The sequence below is a fragment of the Nerophis ophidion genome, linkage group LG03 (assembly GCF_033978795.1).
Source record: "Nerophis ophidion isolate RoL-2023_Sa linkage group LG03, RoL_Noph_v1.0, whole genome shotgun sequence".
Lineage (NCBI taxonomy): Eukaryota > Metazoa > Chordata > Actinopteri > Syngnathiformes > Syngnathidae > Nerophis > Nerophis ophidion.
In genome coordinates this window covers 2,026,454-2,052,066 of record NC_084613.1, presented here as the reverse complement: position 1 = coordinate 2,052,066, position 25,613 = coordinate 2,026,454, and the positions used below count along the sequence as shown (strand labels likewise).

Sequence of the window (25,613 nt, the reverse complement as noted above, 5' to 3'; positions counted from 1 at the left end):
GAATCACAATACCTTGCTGTGTTTTCACCCAAAACTACCCTAATAAAAAAGGAGGTTGGAGTTCCTTTTGGCCAGAAGTGACTTAGGAAAGTTTCCCTATGTCAGTGTTTCTCCAATAGAGGGGCGGGGCCCCCTGGGGGGACACCATGATATGTGTGGGGGCGTAATAGTGTATATCTTGAGAGGTACATAAAATAGTATACATTCATTCAGGGCGGGCGTGAAAATATCCTGTACCCTAGAAAAATGTAACTGTGAGCAGGTTCCAAGCAGCCCGTTGTATGCAATGTTGCTTGAGTCCTGGTTTGGGGGAGCCTTCAGATGTTGGGGTAAAGTGAGCATGATGTGCAATAGCGTAATAGCATCTTCAGGGTTAGTAAAGAAATACTGCATCTTGACACAGACGGATACAGAAATAAACTTTAACTTCGGGATGGGGGATAAAAACATTCTGTTCCTGACAGAAGATAATTCAAAAGCACTGTCCTAGGAGCATTTGAGGGAAAGATGTGCTGCCAAAAGCTGATAGGTTATAAACAAAGTTGGAGGACAACTAAAAGGACAACTTTCTGACTGGAACTAAAGGTGGAAAAGGGGCTCTTGATGTGATTATATTTGAGGAGACAAAGGACTGACCTGCAGAGAGTCACTGCGTTTCTTGGTCAGCGTCCCCAGAGAATCCCACTGGTCACAAATCCTCTGGCAGCGAGCGTTTACACTCGCCGAGTCGTAGTAATCCAGCTCACTGTAGCACGGAAGACATGAAGGACATCTGAGAGCACCGTGAGCGCTAATGTGTCTTCTAGGGAACACTGTCAAGCATTCCACTCGCACTTTTGGCAAACATCAGTCCTTAGTGAGCCGTCACCCTTTTGTCACGCTGCCTTACTTCAGCTCCTGCGCGATGGCGGCAATCTGTTCCACGCGGTCCTGGTGGGCGGCCAGGTCGCTCTCAAAGGCCTCGTGCTTCTTCAGCAGGGCCTTGATCTCCGACAGCGACGCTGTCTCAAAGTCTTTACACTGCAGCATCTCGTCCTTGCCTGCAGGTGGAGACAGACAACAGCAGATGGCACTGTGGTGAAAATGTGAATAAACGTACATCCGGGCAAATAGAATACATCTTGTCTCGTAATCCTAACAATGCTTTTTTTGGAGCAACTTCCTGACTGTCTGCTTTCCTTGCCCTTTCTCTGCTCTGTGTGGTGGTCAGTTTCCAGCGATGAGGAAATAGCACCACTGCCACTGCCTTGTGGTCCGCTAGGGAGAGTCAATGACTAGCGTATTAAACCCTACACAAATCTGGAAAGGACCCCAGGAAGGTAGTTGGCATGTCTTCTCGGCGACCAGACAAGCAGTTCCTGCAACAAAACAGCATGTTGCGTCACACTCTTTTGGACTCCTGACTGCAAGGTCTAGAGAGGAGTTCTGAAGTTTGGGCAACTTATGACTTTAATCACCATGGGGAGGCTCTGGAGCCAGGCTGTTTACCTCAGTCTGGACTCAAACATGGATGTCGGCAGTTCACGGTTTATAAACCTCTACTGAGAGACACCACAGGTTTCCATCAACAATGGTACGTGTCATCATACTCCAATAAACAGGTACTGCTCACTTAAACTGGTCAGCACTCAGTCTATAAGGACCTGATCCGCCACAAGATACCTGCCAGCGTAAAAGGGGGTCTTAAAGTTCTAGTCTGGACAAGTAGCCAAAAATCCAGCACCAGAGACGACAAATACTACAAAACAACAAAGGAAACCAAGCATGCGCTTTGGAGCTACAATGTTCAAATAATGACAACAGGGTGAAGACTTAAGCCTGATTGACAACACCAGACAGAGCACTCAACAGTCCATATCGTCAGTGATTGAACCCAGACATAGCTGCTCTACAGAAATTGAAGCTCTCAGAGAGCGGCACCTTAGGAGGGGAGTCTTACACCCTCTTCTGGCAAGGGGAGCTCAAATCTGAAAGAAGAGAGCATAGAGTTTGGTTTGCTCACTTAATCCTCCTGTGGAGGAACTGAGAAACTTTTACAGCTCTTCCTTCGCGCCATTAATGGCATTGTTAACATCTTATCTGCCTAAGCACTCCACCATGTCTGCACACCAATAATGCAAATATGAGCGTTGTACCCTCCTAGATCTAAACATCAGCAAGCTAGCAAGCACAAACTCGCTGCTCATCTTCAGCGACTTCAATACCAGAGTAGAAAATGAACACAACCACTGAACATTTCGGAGTTGGGCGCTTGAATGAGAATGGCCAGCTCAACTCTGCTGTAACCCGGGCCTCTGCGTTACAGATATCTACTTCTGACAACAACCAAAGTCAACCCGACAACAACCAAAGATCCTGCCAATGGCACCTTCTCAATGTTGTCCTCACCAAGATAGCTGAGCTGCATGCTGTCCGAAACACCTGCAGCTACCACAGCACAGACTGATCTACCGACCACGCCCAGATCTGGGTCTCAAACCAAAGAGGCAGCACCTCTTCTTTGGCCCCCAAACTGCCACACTTTGTCTTAAAAGCTGCGCAAAACCACTGCAAAGACACGGCACGGGAATGTTCCAAAGGCTATTGGAAAGAGCTGGGTGATGAAATCAAGATTTGCCTCCTCTAGGGAGGACATTAAAGCTATGTTTGACAGCATGAAAAGAACCACAGGACCAGCATCTGTCGGGACCGCATCGCAAGTCGAGAGGTTATCACTGACAAGATCAAGCTGTTAGGTAAAAGAGGTCTTAGAGCTGTACACTGTTTGCAACACAGTCCCAGAAGACACATTCACCATCTTGCAATCAACTTCCCGACTTCCTAACCAACATTGATAAAACCCTCTCTGGAAGATTAAAGTCATTAAACGCACAAAAACCTTATCAAGTTCTGGTGAGAAGGACAGGTACAGCAAGCAAGATTGCAACAGTTACCGAGGTTGTTTGCCGTTCAGTTTAAAGTAAGTAACGTATTTTCAAGAATCCTACTCCTACCTTTTAGCCCAAGACCCCGTGTGGTGTCTGCTCTGGAGTATCAACTAATCGACATGAACCTTTCTATCTGCCAACAGCAAAAAAAATGTGCCAAAAGCAGCCTCAAACGTTGTCAATCTAACAAAGACAGCTGGCCAGGTGATCCGCGGGGGTCTCTTCTCACTTACCATGAATTGATTAACGTGGACCCCGACTTAAACAAGTTGAAAAACTTATTGGGGTGTTACCATTTAGTGGTCAATTGTACGGAATATGTACTGAACTGTGCAATCTACTAATAAAAGTATCAATCAATCAATCAATCAATATCAATCACTGCTGCCCCCCAACACTCCTTGACATAATCACTGCCAAGCACACCAACATGCATGACTTCATCTGCTACACAGGAGAGAACTTAAGACCTTCCGGGACTCACAGCCATGTGGAAGGAAGAGGGAGTATTTTTCAACATCCACCATGATGGTAAGTTACTGAATCTTTCAAGGTTCCAGGTATAAAAAACAAGTTAAACAGGTGAATACCTTTCAGTGACCGCCTTTTTCCAGCCACTTGGACAAGAGGCTTGGCTGCTCACCATTTCCGCAACAAAAAGTGAATTGATGACCCAGAATAACCAGACTGACATTAAAGTTCATGACCAGCTCCTCAATACAATGGAGAGTCCTTCAATTATCTGGACTAAATGTCAGGAGCAACCTTTCCCTGGACACTGAAATGAGTGTCCACTTTGGCAAGTCGGCAATGACCTTTGGCCGCCTCGTAAAGTGTGTCTGGAGAAATCCCAAACTTTGCCTGCGTACCAAGCTGAGGTTGTACTCGGCAGTATTCTCTACCGCAGAAAATCATGGCCAGCCTACACTTGTCGAGAACATCGGTTAAATCAGTTCCATGCCAGGTGCTTTTGAAAGCTCATGAACAAAGTCACTGGCTAGACCACATCACTGGCTAGACCACATCCGCCTTATCAGACCTGGAGGCCTCCCCAAGAACCTCCTCTATGGCCAACAAGTGCATGGCACTGGTTCTACCAGACACCCACTCCTCCGTTTCCAGGACGCATGCAAATATGACCTCAGAGCCAAGCACATAAGTGTGGACAGTTTGGAAACTCCTGCTTACCACCATGGCAGGTGGAGGACAGATGTCAGGACAGGCAGCAAGTCAGCCCAAGAGGAGAGAGAACAAAGGACCCAGAGGCAAAGTGGCATTCCAGCTGAAGAGACATACCCTTGCGATCCAATCGGCCAACAATGCTGCTCTTGCATTGGACACAACTATACTTGCCAACCCTACAGATTTCCCCACGAGAGTCCTGAATTTCAGTGCCCCTCCCGAAAATCTCCCCGGGCCACCGTTCTCAGGAATTTGTCCCGATTTCCACCCGGACAACAATACTTATATCTATGCTCCTTCAAGGGTTGGCTAATAACTACGAAGCATTGCACCTTCAAGTACAACCCCGTGTAGAGGAGTACTATGTGGGGAAACTAATCCCTCAGTCTACCCCAGAGCAGCTGTGGCTACAAATGTAGCTTACCACCACCAGCTGTGAATGAATGATGGCTTCCCACTTCTCTGTGAGCGCTTTGAGTATCTAATAAAAGAAAAGCGCGATATGAAATCTTATTAAGTAAATGAACACTGAAATTCAAGTATTTCTTTTTTGTGTGTGTATATATGTGTATATATATATATATTTTTTTTTTTTTGGGGTATATATATATATATATATATATATGTATATATATACATGACTTTGTAGTGTTACTGCTTATACTGTACTCTATCACTTGTATTGAAGCACTAAGCCATGGTGAGAAGCCATAAATAAATAATAAATAAATGGGTTGTACTTGTATAGCACTTTTCTACCTTCAAGGTACTCAAAGCGCTTTGACACTACTTCCACATTCACACACACATTCACACACTGATGGAGGGAGCTGCCATGCAAGGCGCCAACCAGCACCCATCAGGAGCAAGGGTGAAGTGTCTTGCTCAAGGACACAACAGACGTGACGAGGTTGGTACTAGGTGGGGATTGAACCAGGAACCCTCGGGTTGCGCACGGCCACTCTTCCACTACCTGCTCAATAAACAAAGTGTAATAAAGTGTACAGCCAGCTATGTTTTGTGCGTATTCAGTTTTTTGGGCCTGTGTCTCAGTGCAGACCTTGGGTCCAGCTCTCGTGGATGGTGGCTTTCTGGCGGAACTTCTCAGCCAGGTGGTCCAGTCTCTCCAGTCTGCGGATCTCGTTGAGCAGCCACTCTTCGTAGCCTTTCTCCGCTCCCTCCAGATTGCCCCAAGCATTGTTGATGTCCTGCAGCAAATAGGAAGTTTGCTTCCTCTCGGTTCTTCCGGCACAAGAAAAAGCCAAGAAAACCTACCGACACCATCTGTCCCTCAGAGGGCATGAAGGCCGGCCTGTTGCTGAGCCTCAGCTTGGTCTGCAGCGTGTTGAAGTTGATCTCCAGCTGGCACTTCTCCTGCACTTTGGGCGGCTTGTGGAGGCGGCGGTAGTCACGGAAGTCCTCCAGTTTCTGCTGCATGGCTTGCATGGTGTTCTCCGGCATGCGGTCCTCCAGCCAAGGGATGGTGCGGCGGATCCACTCCAGCAGCTACGTGTGTAGTGGGTGTGGGTGTGGGTGTGGGTGTGGGTGTGTTTCATGAGAGGCAGAGGGCGGAGAAGAACAAGTTGAGATGCATGCAAGTCCAAATGCAAGGAAGGATGATGGTGGAGAGAAAGAAAATTGTCTGTCAAAGCAACACAGAGATGCTGATGCATGTTTTTATTACAAGCCCTGCTTTCTGCTCTTCCTAAAAAGGTTGTTGCACATTTACAATTACTCCAAAATTCAGCGGCACGTATTCTGACGAAGACCAGAAAGCGGGCTCACCTTACACCAGTTTTAAAATCTCTGCGCCTAGAAATTCTGTCCATAAAAGTTATGAACAGAATGGGTGACAAAGGACAGCCTTGGCGGAGTCCAACCCTCACTGGAAACGTGACCGACTTACTGCCGGCAATGCGGACCAAGCTCTGGCACTGATCATACAGGGAGTGGACCGCCCCAATAAGACAGTCCAGTACCCCATACTCTCTGAGCACTCCCCACAGGACTTCCCGAGGGACACGGTCCAATGCCTTCTCCAAGTCCACAAAGCACCTGTAGACTGGTTGGGCAAACTCCCATGCACCCTCAAGAACCCTGCCCAGAGTATAGAGCTGGTCCACAGTTCCACCACCAGGACCAAAACCACACTGTTCCTCCTGAATCCGAGGTTGGACTATCTGGCGTAGCCTCCTCTCCAGTACACCTGAATAAACCTTACCGGGAAGCTGAGGAGTGTGATCCCACGATAGTTGGAACACACCCTCTGGTTCCCCTTCTTAAAGAGCGGGACCACCACCCCACTCTGCCAATCCAGAGGTACCGCCCCCGATGCTGCAGAGTCTTGTCAACCAAGACGGTCCCACAGCATCCAGAGCCTTAAGGAACTCCGGGCGGATCTCATCCACCCCACATGAGTTCAATTTTCCTTATCTGCTACTAACACATAGATCATTTGTCTTTTAAATGTGTTTAGCCTGTTCCAATATTAACTTTTTGTGCATCAACAACGCCGTCTATTCAATTATCATTCATTGGAGGCAGAAAGAGGGCGTGGTCTCCAAAGGGCAGCAGCGAGCGTGGAAGAGGATTTGAGAGGTGTGCTCACATCACTGGCCAGCTTCTCGTAGTCCTCCATCAGCTGTTCATTCTCCTGATTGACAGCCAGCACTTTGCAGATTCTGTTAGCCGCCGTCTCCGCCTGGATCAGAGAAGGGGCGGAGTCAGAGATCATCCCTTTATAGTTGTATCAAAAATGTAGATCCAGGAAAGGCAGAGAGAAAGTATCAGCGAGGAAGTAGTCAATGAGATGCAGTGCAGGTGTGCAAGCGACAGTAGATACTGATAAACTTCTAGCACCTGAGGTTGTGTCTCCTGAGTGGATAAGCAAACTTCTTAACATGAAAGCTGCATTTTGAAACATTTCATTAAGATGCACATCTCTTAACTTGATATCTTGTCTGGTTTTCATCAGTTTCCATGACAACGGAGTCAAAAGAGAGCACTAAAGTTAAAGCAACATCGTCTAAAACACTGCTTCTAAATGACTTTCTGCTCTGCCGCCCGAGGTAGAAGAAGGAAACATTTTGTGGCTCCCCGCCGTGATTATAAATGTGTCGACCAAACTGTTACAAGTGCACCTCTGCATAGTGATGTACCTTATTAACATGAGGGGAAACTAAACAAGAAGAAATAATAAGTACAAATAGTTGTTTAGTCTGGAACAAAAAAGATTTTGAGTGCATCAATTCCCCTTAAATAAAAATATATATTGTTATTTAAAATAAAACATTTTAACCGACTCGAACCGATTGGTACTGAAAAAGTAAACTAATAAAACTCAATACGTAATGATAAATAAGTACAAATATTAGTAAGATTAGCTCAGGAGCACAATATATTAAACACAAACATTATTAAAATAATTTGTGCTGATGTTTTAGTTTTTCAAAATAAGGAAGTCAAGATTAATGGCCGAATAAACATGTTTTGTTTTCTTTTTGAAGCGAGTTTGAAGCGTGATGCTGCTAAAACATGTTACCCATCCTAGCATCACACACACACACACACACACACACACACACACACACACACACACACACACACACACTGATGGCGGTAACTGCCATGCAAGGCCCTAACCACCACCCATCAGGAGCAAGGGTGAAGTGTCTTGCTCAAGGACACAATGGACGTGACTTGGTTGTGTGTGTGTGTGTGTATATATATATATATATATACATATACAAGCATATATAATTACATATATATACACATATATGTATATATATACATTTGTGTGTGTGTATATACATATATATAATTACATATATATATATATACATATATATATATATATATATATATATATATATATATATATATATATATGTATACATATATATATATATATATATATATATACATATATATATACACATGTAGGTGTGGGAAAAATCACAAGACTACTTCATCTCTACAGAACTGTTTCATGAGGGGTTCCCTCAATCGTCAGGAGATTTTGAGGGAACCCCTCATGAAACAGTTCTGTAGAGATGAAGTAGTCTTGTGATTTTTCCCACACACACATATTGCGCTCTACCACGGTATCGAGCACTATTCTCTGGATAATCCAATCAAGACACATATATATATATATATAAGTAGATATATATATATATATATATATACATATATATATATATATATATATATATACATATATATATATATATATATATATACATATATATATATATATATATAAGTAGATATATATATATATATATATATACATATATATATATATATATATATATATACATATATATATATATATATATATATACATATATATATATATATATATAAGTAGATATATATATATATATATATACATATATATATATATATGTATATATATATATATATATATATATATGTATATATATATATATATATATATATATATATATACACACACACACACATACATACATCCATATCGGGGGTCGGCAACCCACGGCTCTGGAGCCGCATTTAGCTCTTTAGCGCCGCCCTAGTGGCTCTCTGGAGCTTTTTCAAAAATCTATGAAAAATTGAAAAAGATGAGAAGGAAAAAAAACATATTTTTTGTTTTAATATAGTTTCTGTAGGAGGACAAACATGACACAAACCTCCCTAATTGTAATAACCATTGATCAGAGTATTTGGTGAGCGCCGTTTTGTCCTACTCATTTTGGCGGTCCTTGAACTCACCCTAGTTTGTTTAAATGTATAACTTTCTCCGACTTTCTAAGACGTATTTTATGCCACTTCTTTTTCCGTCTCATTTTGTCCACCAAACTTTTAATATTGTGCGTGAATGCACAAAGGTGAGTTTTGTTGATGTTATTGACTTGTGTGGAGTGCTAATCAGACATATTTGGTCACTGTATGACTGCAAGCTAATCGATGCTAACATGCTAATTAGGCTAGCTGTATGTACATATTGCATCATTATGCCTCATTTGTAGATATATTTCAGCTCATTTGGTTTCCTTCAATTTTTTATCTCATGACACACTATCTGTATGTAATATGGCTTTTAATTGTTTTGCGGCTCCAAACATATTTGTTTTTTTGGTCCAAAATGACTCTTTCAACACACATATATATATATATATATATATATATATATATATATATATATATATATATATATATATATATATATATATATATATATATAAAATAAATTTTAAAAATCAATTTTTAATTAGATGTTTTTAGGCCATTTCAATGTAACTAGATGGAACTTTTCTAACCTGTAATGTGTTTTGAAAAAGTTTCAATATAAATATTATACCAATAAAGACATTGCGAGGATTGCTTTGAATGGAGAATCGATTGTGAACGGAATCGTCACACTAGGACTCGGTATCAGGATTGTATTGTTCGTTGCTCAAAGATTCCCACCTTGAGTTTCTTCTAGCCGGTGTACAAGTGCACTGCTGGCTGTAACAGTTAGAAGGATTAAAAGATGTCTTCAAGCAATGAGTCAGCACCACTGTGTCACCCGCAGGCCGCAGGAGAGGAAAGTGGGCCTTGCTCAGAGGCGTGCTGCCTTACAAGGAAAATGGCTTGGCTCCTGTGAGCAAATGTTTGCACACTGGACTTGTTTGGCAAACACGGCGACACATGACATTGTTCTGACGTCGGGGAGAGCATCAGCACTCCACTAACTCTCCTCTTTTGGACTTTTTCATCAAGCATTTTGCAGCAAACAAAAGTATCACTGCTGTACTGAATACTAAATATTATAAGGGCGTTATCTCAACTGCTAAATAGCACGTGCAAACTATCATAGTGTATGCAAATTATAAAATGACTTGCACAATTAGTGACCGTGTTGCGAGTGATCTACCGTATTTTTCGGACTATAAGTCACAGTCTTCTCCACAGTCCAGCGGGGGGTGATACCAGAAAAAAAAAAAAAAAAATTATTTATTGTTTTTATTTTTTTTGTTTGTTTCCTTTTTTATAACTATTTTTTTATTGTATTTTTTTTTGTAGTTTGGCCAAGTCTCACCGCCGGCCAAACTACAAAAGAAAAACGCGACTTATAGTCCGAAAAATACGGTACTAAGACTGCGAGTACAATTGATAACAAGTGCAAAAGAGGGGCGTAGCGCTGTTTTTAAATGAGGACTTTGTATGTATGAGTGGCTGTCACCATGGAGACACTCATTTACAGCACATTTGTAGCATCATGCTCCAAACGGTGGTGTTTTGCTATGTTGTGGAACATGCAGCACACATTTGTAATCTGCACCACCTTTTATAAAGTTATAAAGAAGGAGGACAACAGAACCTATTTTTGGCAGGCCAAATGTTCGCTCTACCAAACACACCGGCAATAACTGCGCTGGCGCTCTGGAACGATCCACTCGCAAAAAAATACATGTTGCAAGAAATGTTTTATATACTGTAGGTTGGAGATACAAAACAATTATGCTGTTGAAAAAATCATCAGGCTGCAATACAATTACCGTATTTCCTTGAATTGCCGCCGGGTATATAGTATGCACCTGACTAGAATTACTGCCGGGTCAAACTCATTTCGTAAAATAATTAGCGCATGCTTAGCATTACCGCCGGCTCAGGATTAAGGCCGGATCAAACTCGTTTCGCAAAATATTATTTTTATTAGCGCATGTCTAGAATTCCCGCCGGGTCAAACTCGTCACGTCACGAGTGACACTTCACCTGTCATCATTTTCAAAATGGAGGAGGCTGATTTCAATCATTTGAAATTGCATAAAGGGAAGAAGATTAAGAGCTATTCAGTAGGATTTAAGGTCCAAGCTATTGAATATGCTAAAAAGAACAGTAAGCAGCTATGTTTTATTAATATACCGTAGCTGCGTGTGTCAAATATGAGTCATTAAATGACTCCCGCCTCCTGGTGGTAGAGGGCGCTAGTGATCCTTCTTGCGACTACTCGGCTGCAGAAGAAGTGACAACAAGCAGCAAGAGTGAGCAGCCATCCTTTAGTTTTTCCTCTCGCTTGCACTTTTAACATGGAGGATTACATATCTAAAATAAAACAGTTTTCTAAACTGGACTTTCAATGGAAGCAGGAGGTAATAAAGGAAGATCTCCATCGAGACAGAGAGACTTTTAAAACTGAAGAAAGATAAGGAAGACTTCTATAAACAAGTTATCGATGCTTTTGATCAGAAGGAGCTGCGCATGGACTTCATTTATAAGTAAAGGTAAGACCATAATAATGTTTTGTTTTTTTATTAAATGTGCTTTCCATGATGGTATCCTTACATCACACTCAAATGTATAAGCGCAGGCCTAAATTTACCTTATGCCTTTGGTAAGTGTTGGAGTGAGACAAGGTTTTAAATTAATTAGCACCCCGGCGGCAATTCAAGGAAATATGGTAACTCAAAAATTCCAATTTAATTAAAAAAGACCCCAGTACTTAGTTTAAAAAAAAGAAGCTAATTTATTGTTGGAAAAGATAGAAGGCAAAGAAGCAAAATACATTTCAATAATCTGTGTATATTCAGAACGTGATTCATGTGATATTTTGTGATTCATCGAATAAGTTAAGTCAATATCTTTGATTACACAAATGTTCTTGGTCACCAGTAACACAAAGATACAAATTGCATATTTTTGCCCTGAAAATTCTACAGACAATACCCCGTAGTGACAATGTGATCGTTTATTTTATTTATTTTTGTTCCTATTTTGTATGAATAAATAAAGTATGTAAGTATTCCCAGCCTTTGCTTGATACTTTGTTGATAAACGGTTAGCAGCCTCAAGTCTTTTTGAATATGATACCACCAGCCTGGCACACCATCCTTGGGCAGTTTCAGCCAAAGTAACACACCTGTTACTTAACTAAAAGCATTTTGAAACTTGTCCAAAGTGCGGCCCGGGGGCCATTTGCGGCCCGAAGCTAAATGTTTACCGGCCCGCCGCACATTCTGGAAATGCTATTGCAAAAATAAAAAAGAACATTAAAAATATTGGAATGAGGTGAAATCTATCGAGAAAAAGTTGTAATGTCGACACAAAGCTGCCATGCAGGCAGTTTTTTTTTCTTTTGTCTTTATTTTACATGTAAAAACTATCTTTATCATGAATTGATGAAGGTGGACCCCGACTTAAGCAAGTTGAAAAACTTATTGGGGTGTTACCATTTAGTGGTCAATTGTAGGGAATATGTACTGTACTGTGCAATCTACTAATAATATGTACTGTACTGTGCAATCTACTAATAATATGTACTGTACTGTGCAATCTACTAATAAAAGTATCAATCAATCAATTCTTTATTTTATATTTTTTTGCCATTGCTCAAAACAAAAAATGACAAAAAAAGTCCATGTTATAATGAATTATTTTCAAAGCTCCAATTAGTTCAAACATTTCACTTTAAATGTTTTATGTGGTAAATATTGCATATATTGTGTAGTTGTCATATAAAAATAAAGTTTTCTGTGACAAAAGAGCATAAAACAAAAAAAATAATAGTTAAAACGTAAAATCGACAGATATATCTGAAGTTGATCTCTTAATTTAAGTGTTGAAAGTTAAAAAAAAACCTAATAAAAATGTTATCACTTTCTGAGTGGTGCACTTTTTGGATGCCAAATATATTTAGTGGTATTTTATTTATCTTTTCACTGTGATTACTCAAAAATAATAAAGAACTAAAACCAATGGTGTCCTGCATTATTGATCTTTTAGGGCTCTAATTACTAAATACTGCATATTTCGGTTTTACTATTAAAAAAACAAAGACGTTTTTGACAGAAATGCCATAAAACCCTTTTTTTTTTTTAAGTTGATATAGAGATTTACTGTAAGCGTTAAACAAAAAAAATAATAATAATAAAAATTGACTTGTTTTTAACATTATATTAACTGAGACCCTGGGACACCAAAAGGAAAAATCCATTTTAAAAATGCATATATTTTGTTATGTTTTGAAAATGAAAACTATCAAAACGTCCCCTGCATGCTTTAATTTTTCCGTGTGTGGCCCTCAGTGGAAAAAGTTTGGACACCCCTGTTACACACTCTATCTCGCACACTTCAACACACAACTAAATATGTCATTTGAAATACTCCGACATGCTACTTTCTCTCTTGAATCGTACACAACCTCCTTCGCCGTGTTTAGTGTTGGTGGCTCACAAACAAGTCAAAGCAAGTCTTCTGGTCATCTCTCACCTTCTGCTTGCCTGAGAAGGCGTGGTAGTAACACGACACATAAGTCATCACCACCTTCTCGTCTGGCCTCAAGGTGCTAATCATATCTGCTCGGTCACAGGAACAGAGGAGGCGGGGAGGAGAAGAAACCCACCAGAGGAGAGAGACAGTGAGAGAGAGAGAGAGGCACAAAAAAAGAGAGTAAAAGTGTGCAAAGACAAGACACAAAAGGGCCAGCAGAAGGCAGGAGGATCTCCAGTCTGTCTGAGGTGTGTCAGCAGAAATGTTACTTTCCTACTGATCACTAATCACTGATCACTAATCACATCATCCCAATTAAGCAGATCCTGGTCTGCTCACAACAGCAGCTGGAGCCTATGCAAGCTGCTTTACATCACAGACTGCTGCCTGTCAATCAAACTGACTGGGAAGAACTAAGGGAACTCAGACATCAAAGTGTCACCTTTAACTATGATGGATGGATGATGGATGGATGCATGGAAAGATAAATGGGTGGATGCATTCATGGATGAATGGATGGATGCATTGAGAGATGGATGGATGGATGAAGGAAGGAATGGACAGATCCATTGATGGATGGATGGATGCCCTGATGGATGAATAGAGGGGTGATGGATGCATTAGTGGATAAATGGATGGATGCATTGAATGACAGGTGCATGGATGGATGCCCTGATGGATGAAAGGAGGGGTGGACGGAGCCATTGATGGATGGGTCCACTGATGGATGGATGGAGGGATGATGGTTGCATTGATGAATGGATGAATGGATGAATGATGCATTGATGGATGAATGGATTGATGCATGGATGAACAGATGCACGGATGATCGATGGACAAAAGGAGGGATGGATGGATGCATTGATGGAATAATGGATAAATGGATGGATGCATTGGTGGACTGAATGATTGATGGATGAATGTATGCATTGATTCATGCATGGATGGATACATTGATGATGGATGAATGAATGCAATCATAAATAAATAGATACATGCATTTATGGAGAATGCATCAACGGTTTAGAAGAATGGGGAGATGCATGGATGGATGGATGCATTTATAATTAATAGATGAATAGATGGATGAATGACGGGATGGATGGATGCATTTATAATTAATAGATGGATGGATGATGCATTGAAGGATGAATGGATTGATGCGTGGATGAACAGATGCACGGATGATCGATGGACAAAAGGAGGGATGGATGGATGCATTGATGGAATAATGGATAAATGGATGGATGCAGTGGTGGACTGAATGATTGATGGATGAATGTATGCATTGATTCATGCATGGATGGATACATTGATGATGGATGGATGAATGCAATCATAAATAAATAGATACATGCATTTATGGAGAATGCATCAACGGTTTAGAAGAATGGAGAGATGCATGGATGGATGGATGCATTTATAATTAATAGATGAATAGATGGATGAGTGACGGGATGGATGGATGCATTTATGGTTAATATATGAATAGATGGATGAATGGCGGGATGGGTGGGTGGATGCATTGAATGATGAATGGATGGATGCATTAATGGATGAATCGATGGATGGATGCATTGATAGACGGATGCACGGATGGATGGCTGGATGATGGAAGGAATGGGCAGATCCACTGATGGATGGATGGGTGAATGTCCTAATGGATGAATAGAAGGGTGATGGATACATTAATGGATAAATGGATGGATGCATTGATTGACAGGTGCATGGATGGATGCCCTGATGGATGAAGAGAGGGGTGGATGGAGCCATTGATGGATGGGTTCACTGATGGATGAATGGAGGGATGATGGTTGCATTGATGAATGAATGAATAGATGAATGGATGGATGATGCATTGAAGGATGAATGGATTGATGCATGGATGAAAAGATGCATGGATGATCGATGGATAAAAGGAGGGATGGATGGATGCATTGATGGGATAATGGATAAATGGATGGATGCAATGGTGGACTGAATGATTGATGGATGAATGTATGCATTGATTCATGCATGGATGGATACATTGATGATGGATGGATGAATGCAATCATAAATAAATAGATAGATGCATTTATGGAGAATGCATCAACGGTTTAGAAGAATGGAGAGATGCATGGATGGATGGATGGATGCATTTATAATTAATAGATGAATAGATGAATGAATGACGGGATGGATGGATGCATTTATAATTAATAGATGGATGGATGATGCATTGAAGGATGAATGGATTGATGCGTGGATGAACAGATGCATGGATGATCAATGGACAAAAGGAGGGATGGATGGATGCATTGATGGAATAATGGATAAATGGATGGATGCAGTGGTGGACTGAATGATTGATGGATGAATGTATGCATTGATTCATGCATGGATGGATACATTGATGATGGATGGATGAATGCAATCATAAATAAATAGATACATGCATTTATGGAGAATGCATCAACGGTTTAGAAGAATGGAGAGATGCATGGATGGATGGATGCATTAATAATTAATAGATGAATAGATGGATGAGTGACGGGATGGATGGATGCATTTATGGTTAATATATGAATAGATGGATGAATGGCGGGATGGGTGGGTGGATGGATGCATTGAATGATGAATGGATGGATGCATTAATGGATGAATCGATGGATGGATGCATTGATAGACAGATGCACGGATGGATGGCTGGATGATGGAAGGAATGGGCAGATCCACTGATGGATGGATGGGTGAATGTCCTAATGGATGAATAGAAGGGTGATGGATACATTAATGGATAAATGGATGGATGCATTGATTGACAGATGCATGGATGGATGCCCTGATGGATGAAGGGAGGGGTGGATGGAGCCATTGATGGATGGGTTCACTGATGGATGAATGGAGGGATGATGGTTGCATTGATGAATGAATGAATAGATGGATGGATGATGTAATGATGAATGAATGGATTGATGCATGGATGAAAAGATGCATGGATGACCGATGGATAAAAGGAGGGATGGATGGATGCATTGATGGAATAATGGATAAATGGATGGATGCAATGGTGGACTGAATGTATGCACTGATTCATGCATGGATGAATACATCGATGATGGATGGATGAATGCAATCATAAATAAATAGATAAATGCATTTGTGGAAAATGCATCAACGGTTTAGAAGAATGGAGAGATGCATGGATGGATGGATGGATGGATGAATGACGGGATGGATGGATGCATTTATGGTTAATAGATGAATAAATGGATGAATGGCAGGATGGATGGATGGATGCATTTATGGTTAATAGATGAATGGCGGGATGGATGGATGCATGGATGAATCGATGGATGGATGCACTTATAGACAGATGCATGGATGGATGGATGAATGACAGGATGGATGGATGCATTTATGGTTAATAGATGAATAAATGGATGAATGGCAGGATGGATGGATGGATGCATTTATGGTTAATAGATGAATGGCGGGATGGATGGATGCATGGATGAATCGATGGATGGATGCACTTATAGACAGATGCATGGATGGATGGCTGGATGAAGGAAGGAATGGGCGGATCCACTGATGGATGGATGAGTGAATGTCCTAATGGATGAATAGAGGGGTGATGGATGTATTAATGGATAAATGGATGGATGCATTGATTGACAGATGCATGGATGGATCGATGGTTAAAAGAAGGGATTGATGGATGCATTGCTGGATGAATGGATGGATGGATGGATGTATGTCTGATGGATAGATGGAGGGCTGATAGATGCATAGATGAAGTGTGTTTAAAAGACAGACTTTGCAGATGCTGGCTGTGATTAGAGCGTTGGACGCCTAAAGGGGTGTGGAAGTTAGGAGCCCCTCCCCCTATTCCCCCCCCCCCCCCGCCCCCCCCAGACAGACTGGAGGGTGTGGCCTGTGATTGACAGAAAGTACAAGGTGGTTCCCATCATGCATTTGGTGGTGAGAACATGCAGAGAGAGAGCGCCCCTGCAGGGGAGCGTGTGCACTGCAGAGAGAAAGTGTCATGGTTAGAACACCTGACACCTGACACCTGGGGGAGGGAAGACAAGGGAGCAGGAGGGAGGAGGGAGGAGGGAGGAGGAAGGAGGGAGGAGACGCTGCATCCTAGGATACCTTCTGGGCGCCCGAGAAGGCGTGGTAGAAGCTAGACACGTAGGTCATGATGGCCTTCTCGTCTGGGCGGGCAGTGCCCACAATGTCTGTGGGCAACAGAGGAGGTCAGGGTGGGAGGGGGGGAGTTGGAGGGGGGTGTCATTATTTGGGGGTGTCACATCAAAGCACTCATCAACGACCAAACAGGAAGTAGAACTCAGGAAGTGGCGTCCAAACGAGCTTGAAAGGGAAGAGCATTCATATCATCACACTTGTATAAACACTCTCACTTTGATACCATAAATATCATCACACTTGTATAAACACTCTCACTTTGATACCACAAATATCATCACACTTGTATAAACACTCTCACTTTGATACCATAAATATCATCACACTTGTATAAACACTCTCACTTTGATACCATAAATATCATCACACTTGTATAAACACTCTCACTTTGATACCATAAATATCATCACACTTGTATAAACACTCTCACTTTGATACCATAAATATCATCACACTTGTATAAACACTCTCACTTTGATACCATAAATATCATCACACTTGAATAAACACTCTCACTTTGATACCATAAATATCATCACACTTGTATAAACACTCTCACTTTGATACCATAAATATCATCACACTTGAATAAACACTCTCACTTTGATACCATAAATATCATCACACTTGTATAAACACTCTCACTTTGATACCATAAATATCATCACACTTGTATAAACACTCTCACTTTGATACCATAAATATCATCACACTTGTATAAACACTCTCACTTTGATACCATAAATATCATCACACTTGTATAAACACTCTCACTTTGATACCATAAATATCATCACACTTGTATAAACACTCTCACTTTGATACCATAAATATCATCACACTTCTACAAACACTCTCACTTTGATACCATAAATATCATCACACTTCTACAAACACTCTCACTTTGATACCATAAATATCATCACACTTGAATAAACACTCTCACTTTGATACCATAAATATCATCACACTTGTATAAACACTCTCACTTTGATACCATAAATATCATCACACTTGAATAAACACTCTCACTTTGATACCATAAATATCATCACACTTGAATAAACACTCTCACTTTGATACCATAAATATCATCACACTTGTATAAACACTCTCACTTTGATACCATAAATATCATCACATTTGTATAAACACTCTCACTTTGATACCATAAATATCATCACACTTGTATAAACACTTGGGGTGTTAAAAGCTAGCATTGTTAGCGTTGTTACATATGCTAGCATGTTTACAGGTGTCTGTGTCATTATAATTACCTTACTTAACTTTCTTCTTGTATTGTTTTAGTTTGGTAAGTTCACCAAAAGGTCAGCGTGGAATTACTGAGTCTGTTTAGCTGATTGGAGAGCTAGCTTCCACAGCTAGTGGGTCCATGACCATGACTGACGTTTTGTTCAATCAGCCGTTTGGAAACAATTAAGGTATGAAAATAAACATTTACAAAACCTATACATCTGCGGCTTATAGTCCGGTGAAGTTAATATTTGTAAATTATTCATCTATTGTAAATTATGGCGTGTATTCTATCACGTGACTTATTCCCGGATGTGAAAAGCAGTGGTGGTCAATCTAACCTTGATGGCTATTGTGCAGCAAGCTTGCGTACGCAAAGGGCCTAGATCTTCCTGAACTAAGCAGATACAAGCAAAAAATCCAACTATGCAGAGGAATACATACTTTATATGGGATCTGAACCCAGGATGTTGTTGTGGTTTGTGCAGCCCTTTGAGACACTTGTGATTTAGGGCTATATAAATAAACATTGATTCATTGATTGATTGATTGAAATAGTCGTCTCTTGATTAGACACAGGTGTGTCCCAAACAACAGAGGCAGGTGAAAATCATAAGATGGTGACTAAACTCAGGAGGAGCACAAACCAGAACTAAAGGAGTCCAAGACTAACAGAACATAACTAAACAAAACATGATCCAGACCACGGATCATGAGAGGAAAAGCATGAAGGTCTACAACTTCTTTGTGTGGTTGAGTCAAGGAAATGAGTGACAAGAATCTTCCAGGTAAACATGCATCGATTTGGATCGGGTCACGTTTCTGTAAAGCAGAGGTCAGCAACCTTTTTGAAAGCAGGAACTACTTCTTGGGTACTGATTAATGCCAAGGGCTACCAGTTTGATACACACTTCAATAAATTGCCAGAAATAGCTAATTTGTGCAATTTACCTTTAAACTCTGTTATTATTAATAATTAATGATATTTATCTTTGTGGAAACACTGATCATCTTAATGATTTCTCACAATAAATATATATAGAAACAGATAAATATTTTTTTAAAAATGGGTATTTCTGTCTGTCATTCCGTCGCACATTTTTTTTCCTTTTATGAAAGGTTTTTTGTAGAGAATAAATGATGAAAAAAACACTTAATTGAACGGTTTAAAAGACGAGAAAACACGAGAAAAAATGAATATTACATTTTGAAACATAGTTTAGCTTCAATTTCCACTCTTTAAAATTCAAAATTCAACCAAAAAAAAAGAGAAAAACTAGCAAATTCAAATCTTTTTACAAAAGTTTTAAAAATAATTTATGGAACATACATTTTTTTCCTGATTAAGATTAATTTTAGAATTTTGATGACATGTTTTAAATAGGTTAAAATCCAATCTGCACTTTGTTAGAATATATAACAAATTGGACCAAGCGATATTTCTAACAAAGACAAATCATTATTTCTTCTTGATTTTCCAGAACAAAAATTTTAAAAGAAATTCAAAAGATTTTGAAATAAGATTTAAATTTGATTCTACAGATTTGTCAGAATAATTTTTTAAATTTTAATCAAAAAGAGTTTGAAGAAATATTTCACAAATATTCTTCGTCGAAAAAACCGAAGCTAAATTGAAGAATTAAATTAAAATATATTTATTATTCTTGACAATAAAAAAAAAATAAAAAAATTTGAACATTGATTTAAATTGTCAGGAAAGAAGAGGAAGGAATTTAAAAGGTAAAAAGGTATATGTGTTTAAAAATCCTAAAATCATTTTTAAGGTTGTATTTTTTCTCTAAAATTGTCTTTCTGAAAGTTAGAAGAAGCAAAGTAAAAAAATAAATGAATTTATTTAAACAAGTGAAGACCAAGTCTTTAAAATATTTTCTTGGATTTTCAAATTCTATTTGAGTTTTGTCTCTCTTAGAATTAAAAATGTCCAGCAAAGTGAGACCAGCTTGCTAGTAAATAAATACAATTTAAAAAATAGAGGCAGCTCACTGGTAAGTGCTGCTATTTGAGCTATTTTTAGAACAGGCCAGCGGGCGACTCATCTGGTCCTTATGGGCGACCTGGTGCCCGCGGGCCCCGTGTTGGTGACCCCTGCTGTAAACAAAGAGTGACTACTAGCACCCAACAACTGACATCTGTGACTGAGTATCCATTCTAGAAACTAACAATTATTAGATCATCACCATATTTAATTTATTGTCCTCTTGTCATCTTTCCACTTTGGCGTACAAAACATTGAATGATCTGTTCATGAAGATCATTCAATGAGAAATATTCAGTGAGTGAAGTATATTTCAAATAAACATCAAACAAACTTAACAAAGTGGTCACTGCAAACTCTGGCGTTCTTTGACTTCCTTGGAGTGGAGTGAGTGTGACTTTGTCATTGTTATGTCCTGCACTCTTTTGGCCTTCTTAATATCTTCTCCAGGAACTCTGAAGCAACGTTTAACCTTTTTGCAATTTCAACAGTTCATACGGCCGAAAACAACACCAGCATATTTCATTTTACGTGGAGAAACGCTAAAAAATAGACACTGCTTGACCACCAGGAATATTTAATGAGCCAAACAAGATTTCAATGGAAGTCATGGCTTGGATTTACATGACATCACATCCGGCTCAGATTCGGGTTATTAAATATGCGTGGTGGTCAAGCTAGCTCTGTTCTCAATGGGTACTAGGCGCCATGTAGCATTTCTCCAAGAAAAATGAAGTATGCTTACGATGTTCTCGGCTGTACGTATTGTTCAAATCGCAAGAAGGACAAACATTTTTTCAAAGTTCCTCTAGAGCATGGGTGTCAAACTCTGGCCCGTGTAATTTCATTTGGCCCTTGAGGCAATATCAAATGGACATTAGAGCTGGCCCGCCGCAGTGCCACCGCATTCACCGCTAATACTCATACTCGTCAGCCCTCCCAAATTTCCCGGGAGACTCCTGAAGTTCAGGGCCCATCCCGAATTTCTCCCGATTTCCACCTGGACAATAATATTGGGGGCGTGCTGTAAAAGCACTGCCTTTGGCGTTCTCTACATGTCGCCACGTCCGCTTTTCCTCCATACAAACAGCGTGCCGGCCCACTCACATAATAATATGCGGCTCATACACACACACAAGTGTATGCAAGGCATACTTGGTCAACAGCCATACAGGTCACACTGAGGGTGGCCGTATAAACAACTTTAACGCTGTTACAAATATGCACCACGCTGTGAACCCACAGCAAACAAGAATGACAAACACATTTCGGGAGAACATCCGCACCGTAACACAACATAAACACAAGCGAACAAATACCCAGAACCCCTTGCATCACTAACTCTTCTGGGACGCAACAATATACACCCTCGCTACCACCAAACCCCGCCCCAACTATAAACCTGCCGCCGAAAAGAGACATTCAATTTGTATTTTTATTTTATTTGATATCCCATTGATATTTTTTAATTATTATTATTTGAAACTGGATTTTGCATGTCACTATAAAGTTATACAAGCCCTGCTTGGTCAATATTCAATGCAAAACTTGTTTGGGTCCCTATTAAAGGATTCATTTGTTCAACCTCGGCCCGCGGCTTCGTTCAGTTTTACATTTTGGCCCACTCTGTATTTGAGTTTGACACCCCTGATCTAGAGCAGTGGTCTCAAACACACGGCCGCGAGACGTTATTTTGCAGCGCCCTCCTTAATATGAAAGTTTAATGTTAGTGCGACCGCTTTGTGTGCGGAGCTGAAGGAATCTACCAATCACGGTGTGGTGTGTGGCTCTCCAGGGCCGAACATTAACGTCACTTGTGTGATGCAAGCAGAGAAATGTTTTGCCGCTTTTCCACTAGACCCGCATGTGCTCTTCCTCCCTCGCTCAACCGCCTACTTACTCTCTCTCTCGCTCCCTCCCACTGCGCCAGGGAGAGGAGCAGTCCCGGTAGCTTCCGAAGCACTCCGCCGAAGGACCGAGCGACAATACAAAACTGTGGTGCACTGGACCCCAACACTGATACTCTGACAGAAAGTCGCTGAGCGAATCGGACGTGTAACACGTTAGCTGTGATGTTAGCCCGTTCAGGGCTAATTGTGCTACCATAACTGTAAACCCCTCCCCCAAAAGCAAAGTTCAGTCATGAAATTCAACCTTACCCAAGCAATATTTATGCACATTTATCCGGGAGAGTCTTGATACCAATTTCCTTGACCCAGCCACACAGAACAAGTTGTACACATCCATGCTTTTACAAGTTTTCATCTGTGTTGTCGTGCAGAAGAATGTCTGGAGCACAAGATAGTTGCAGATGTCTGGGAACTCCACTCACAGATAATCCTTGAGATCACTCAACAAATCTTTTCTTTTTAAATAAAGGGATCCATCCCATTGCATAGTTACATTTTTGGCCTGTATCTGCTTTGATCAGGAAGATCTAGGCCCCTTGCGTACTCCAAGAGTTTGCAAGCTGCTTGCTGCACAACAGCCATCTTGACCACCTTTGGTTTTCATTTCCGGGAATAAATCTCATGACGAAATACAAGCAATAGCCCGGAAAATGCATGTAAAGTGAATCAAATTAACAGGGGAATTAAATGTTTTTACAATATTTGTGTTTATGTGGATTTAAGGCTTGTGCAAGAAATCCAAATTGAATTAAGAATGTCTCCCAATTCTCAATTCAATGAATTGAGAATCGTAAACAGGAAGTAGAATTGCAGTTCCATTTAAAATTGAAGGAAGTAAAGTTAATTTAGTTGTTTTCCAGAATCCTGCTTGACAACATATTCCATACATGACTGATTTACATATTTCATATACAACTTTTACTATGAGCTTCATGTACATTTTACATTGACATGACAGCCACCATTTTGCATCTACAATCTAAGAATTAAAGCATCTTTTAGAAGACAGATAAGAAGTCTAAACTTATAATAAGGTGGTGGAACATACTTCATATTGCAGAAAGACTTCCTTGTTCATTATATTGAAAATGAATGTGTGTTTATTTGAAAAGTGTCGTTCACCTTCTGCATCCAACATCTTGGGGATGTCCAGGTACTTCTCGGCCACGTCGAAGGCCGTGTTGAGGTTGGTCATGGGGTCGTCCTGACAACACCACACACCAGCAAGGTGCATCACAGCTCCGGTGTGTTTCCATCAAATACAAGTACCGCTACTCACTCATATTGTCGTGTTGTGTTGTGTTGTCTTGTGTTACCTTGCGTAGTTTTCCATAGTCGATGAGCTCAGGACGGTGCCGATGAATGAGCGCGCAGAAACCCAAACCGTCTTTCCAGCTGAGGACCATTGGAGAGAAGAAGTGGTTAACGTTTACCTTCACCCGTCTGCACGCTATGGTGGCAGCATTTTCTGTTGCCACGACAACACAGAGTACCGTATTTCCTTGAATTGCCGCCAAGTATATAGTATGCGCCTGCCTTGAATTACTGCCGGGTCAAACTCGCTTCCCAAAATAATTGCTAAAAGAAGAGTAAGCAGCTATGTTTTATTAATATTCCTGTGCAGCCGACGTTCCGACAGACAGGCTGGGCACGCTGGAGCCCGGCCCAAGATGGCGGCGAGGAGACAGCGAGCGAGCAAGCGGAGAGGAGGAGCGGAAGAGCAACGTGGACTGAGGTTTTATTGAAAAATAAACAAAGTCAAACTGCTCAAGCCATGTCCTTCCTTGGTGGTGCTGGGAACCCGCAAGACGACGGCTTGAGACCATCACAATACCGTAGCTGCGTGTGTCAAATATGAGTCATTAAATGACTCCCGCCTCCTGGTGGTAGAGGGCGCTAGTGATCCTTCTTGAAACTACTCGGCTGCAGAAGAAGTGAAATGAGTGACGTGATATGTGCTGGAGGAGGTAATAAAGGAAGATCTCCATCGAGACAGAGACTTTTAAAACTGAAGAAAGATAAGGAAGACTTCTATAAACAAGTTATCGATGCTTTTGATCAGAAGGAGCTGGCATGGACTTCATTTATAAGTAAAGGTAAGACCATAATAACGTTTTTTTTTATTTTTATTAAATGTGCTTTTCATGATGGTATCCTTACATCACACTCAAATTTTTACTGCATGCCTTTGGTAAGTGCCGGAGTGGGAAGAGTTTTTAAAATAATTAGCGCATGCTTACTTTTACCGCATGCCTTGGGTAAGCGCCGGAGTGAGAAGAGGTTTTAAATTAATTAGCGCCCCGGCGGCAATTCAAGGAAATACGGTATACTTTCAAGTCAATTAAGATACGACATTTTCAGTAGTCTTTGAGACTCCATCAAACTATTTGTTGCAGTGGTCCCCAACATTTTTGGAGCCGGTCAACGCTTGATAATTTGTCCCGCGGCCCGGTGGGAGGTGGGTGGTGTTATTATAATTTTTTTGGGGGGTCATGAAAAAGGGAATTTTTTTGTGTTGGTGCACTAATTGTAAGTGTATCTTGTGTTTTTATGTTGATTTAACAAAATTAAAATAAAAAATTAATAAAACATTTTTCTGCGGCCCGGTGGTTGGGGACCACTGATTTATTGGGTCTCTGAAGATGAAAAAAACAAAAACAAATAAGCTCTCATTTAAACAAAACACTTTTGTATGAACATCTGTGGCTGTAGGCAACCTCCTTATTGCATTAACATATTTACATTACAATTACAGAGTGTAGTATATTCTTTGATTTGGATATTTACAGTACAATTACTCACTAGGTTATTTTATTTACACATGTACAGTATAATTACACACAAGTTATTATGTTCACATATTTACAGTACAATTACAGTAAACACACTATGTACATTTATTGATATATT

General features: G+C 40.5%; 1 protein-coding gene across 1 annotated transcript in view; it reads right to left on the bottom strand.

The window, feature by feature from the left end:
* Positions 1-25,613, bottom strand: part of actn1 (actinin, alpha 1) — a 101,610-nt gene that overhangs the window by 26,240 nt on the left and 49,757 nt on the right. Inside the window, 8 exon segments of the mRNA XM_061893882.1 lie at positions 637-745; positions 890-1,040; positions 5,170-5,317; positions 5,385-5,615; positions 6,718-6,810; positions 17,490-17,575; positions 23,826-23,907; positions 24,020-24,098. Coding sequence (XP_061749866.1) covers positions 637-745; positions 890-1,040; positions 5,170-5,317; positions 5,385-5,615; positions 6,718-6,810; positions 17,490-17,575; positions 23,826-23,907; positions 24,020-24,098 — 979 coding nt within the window.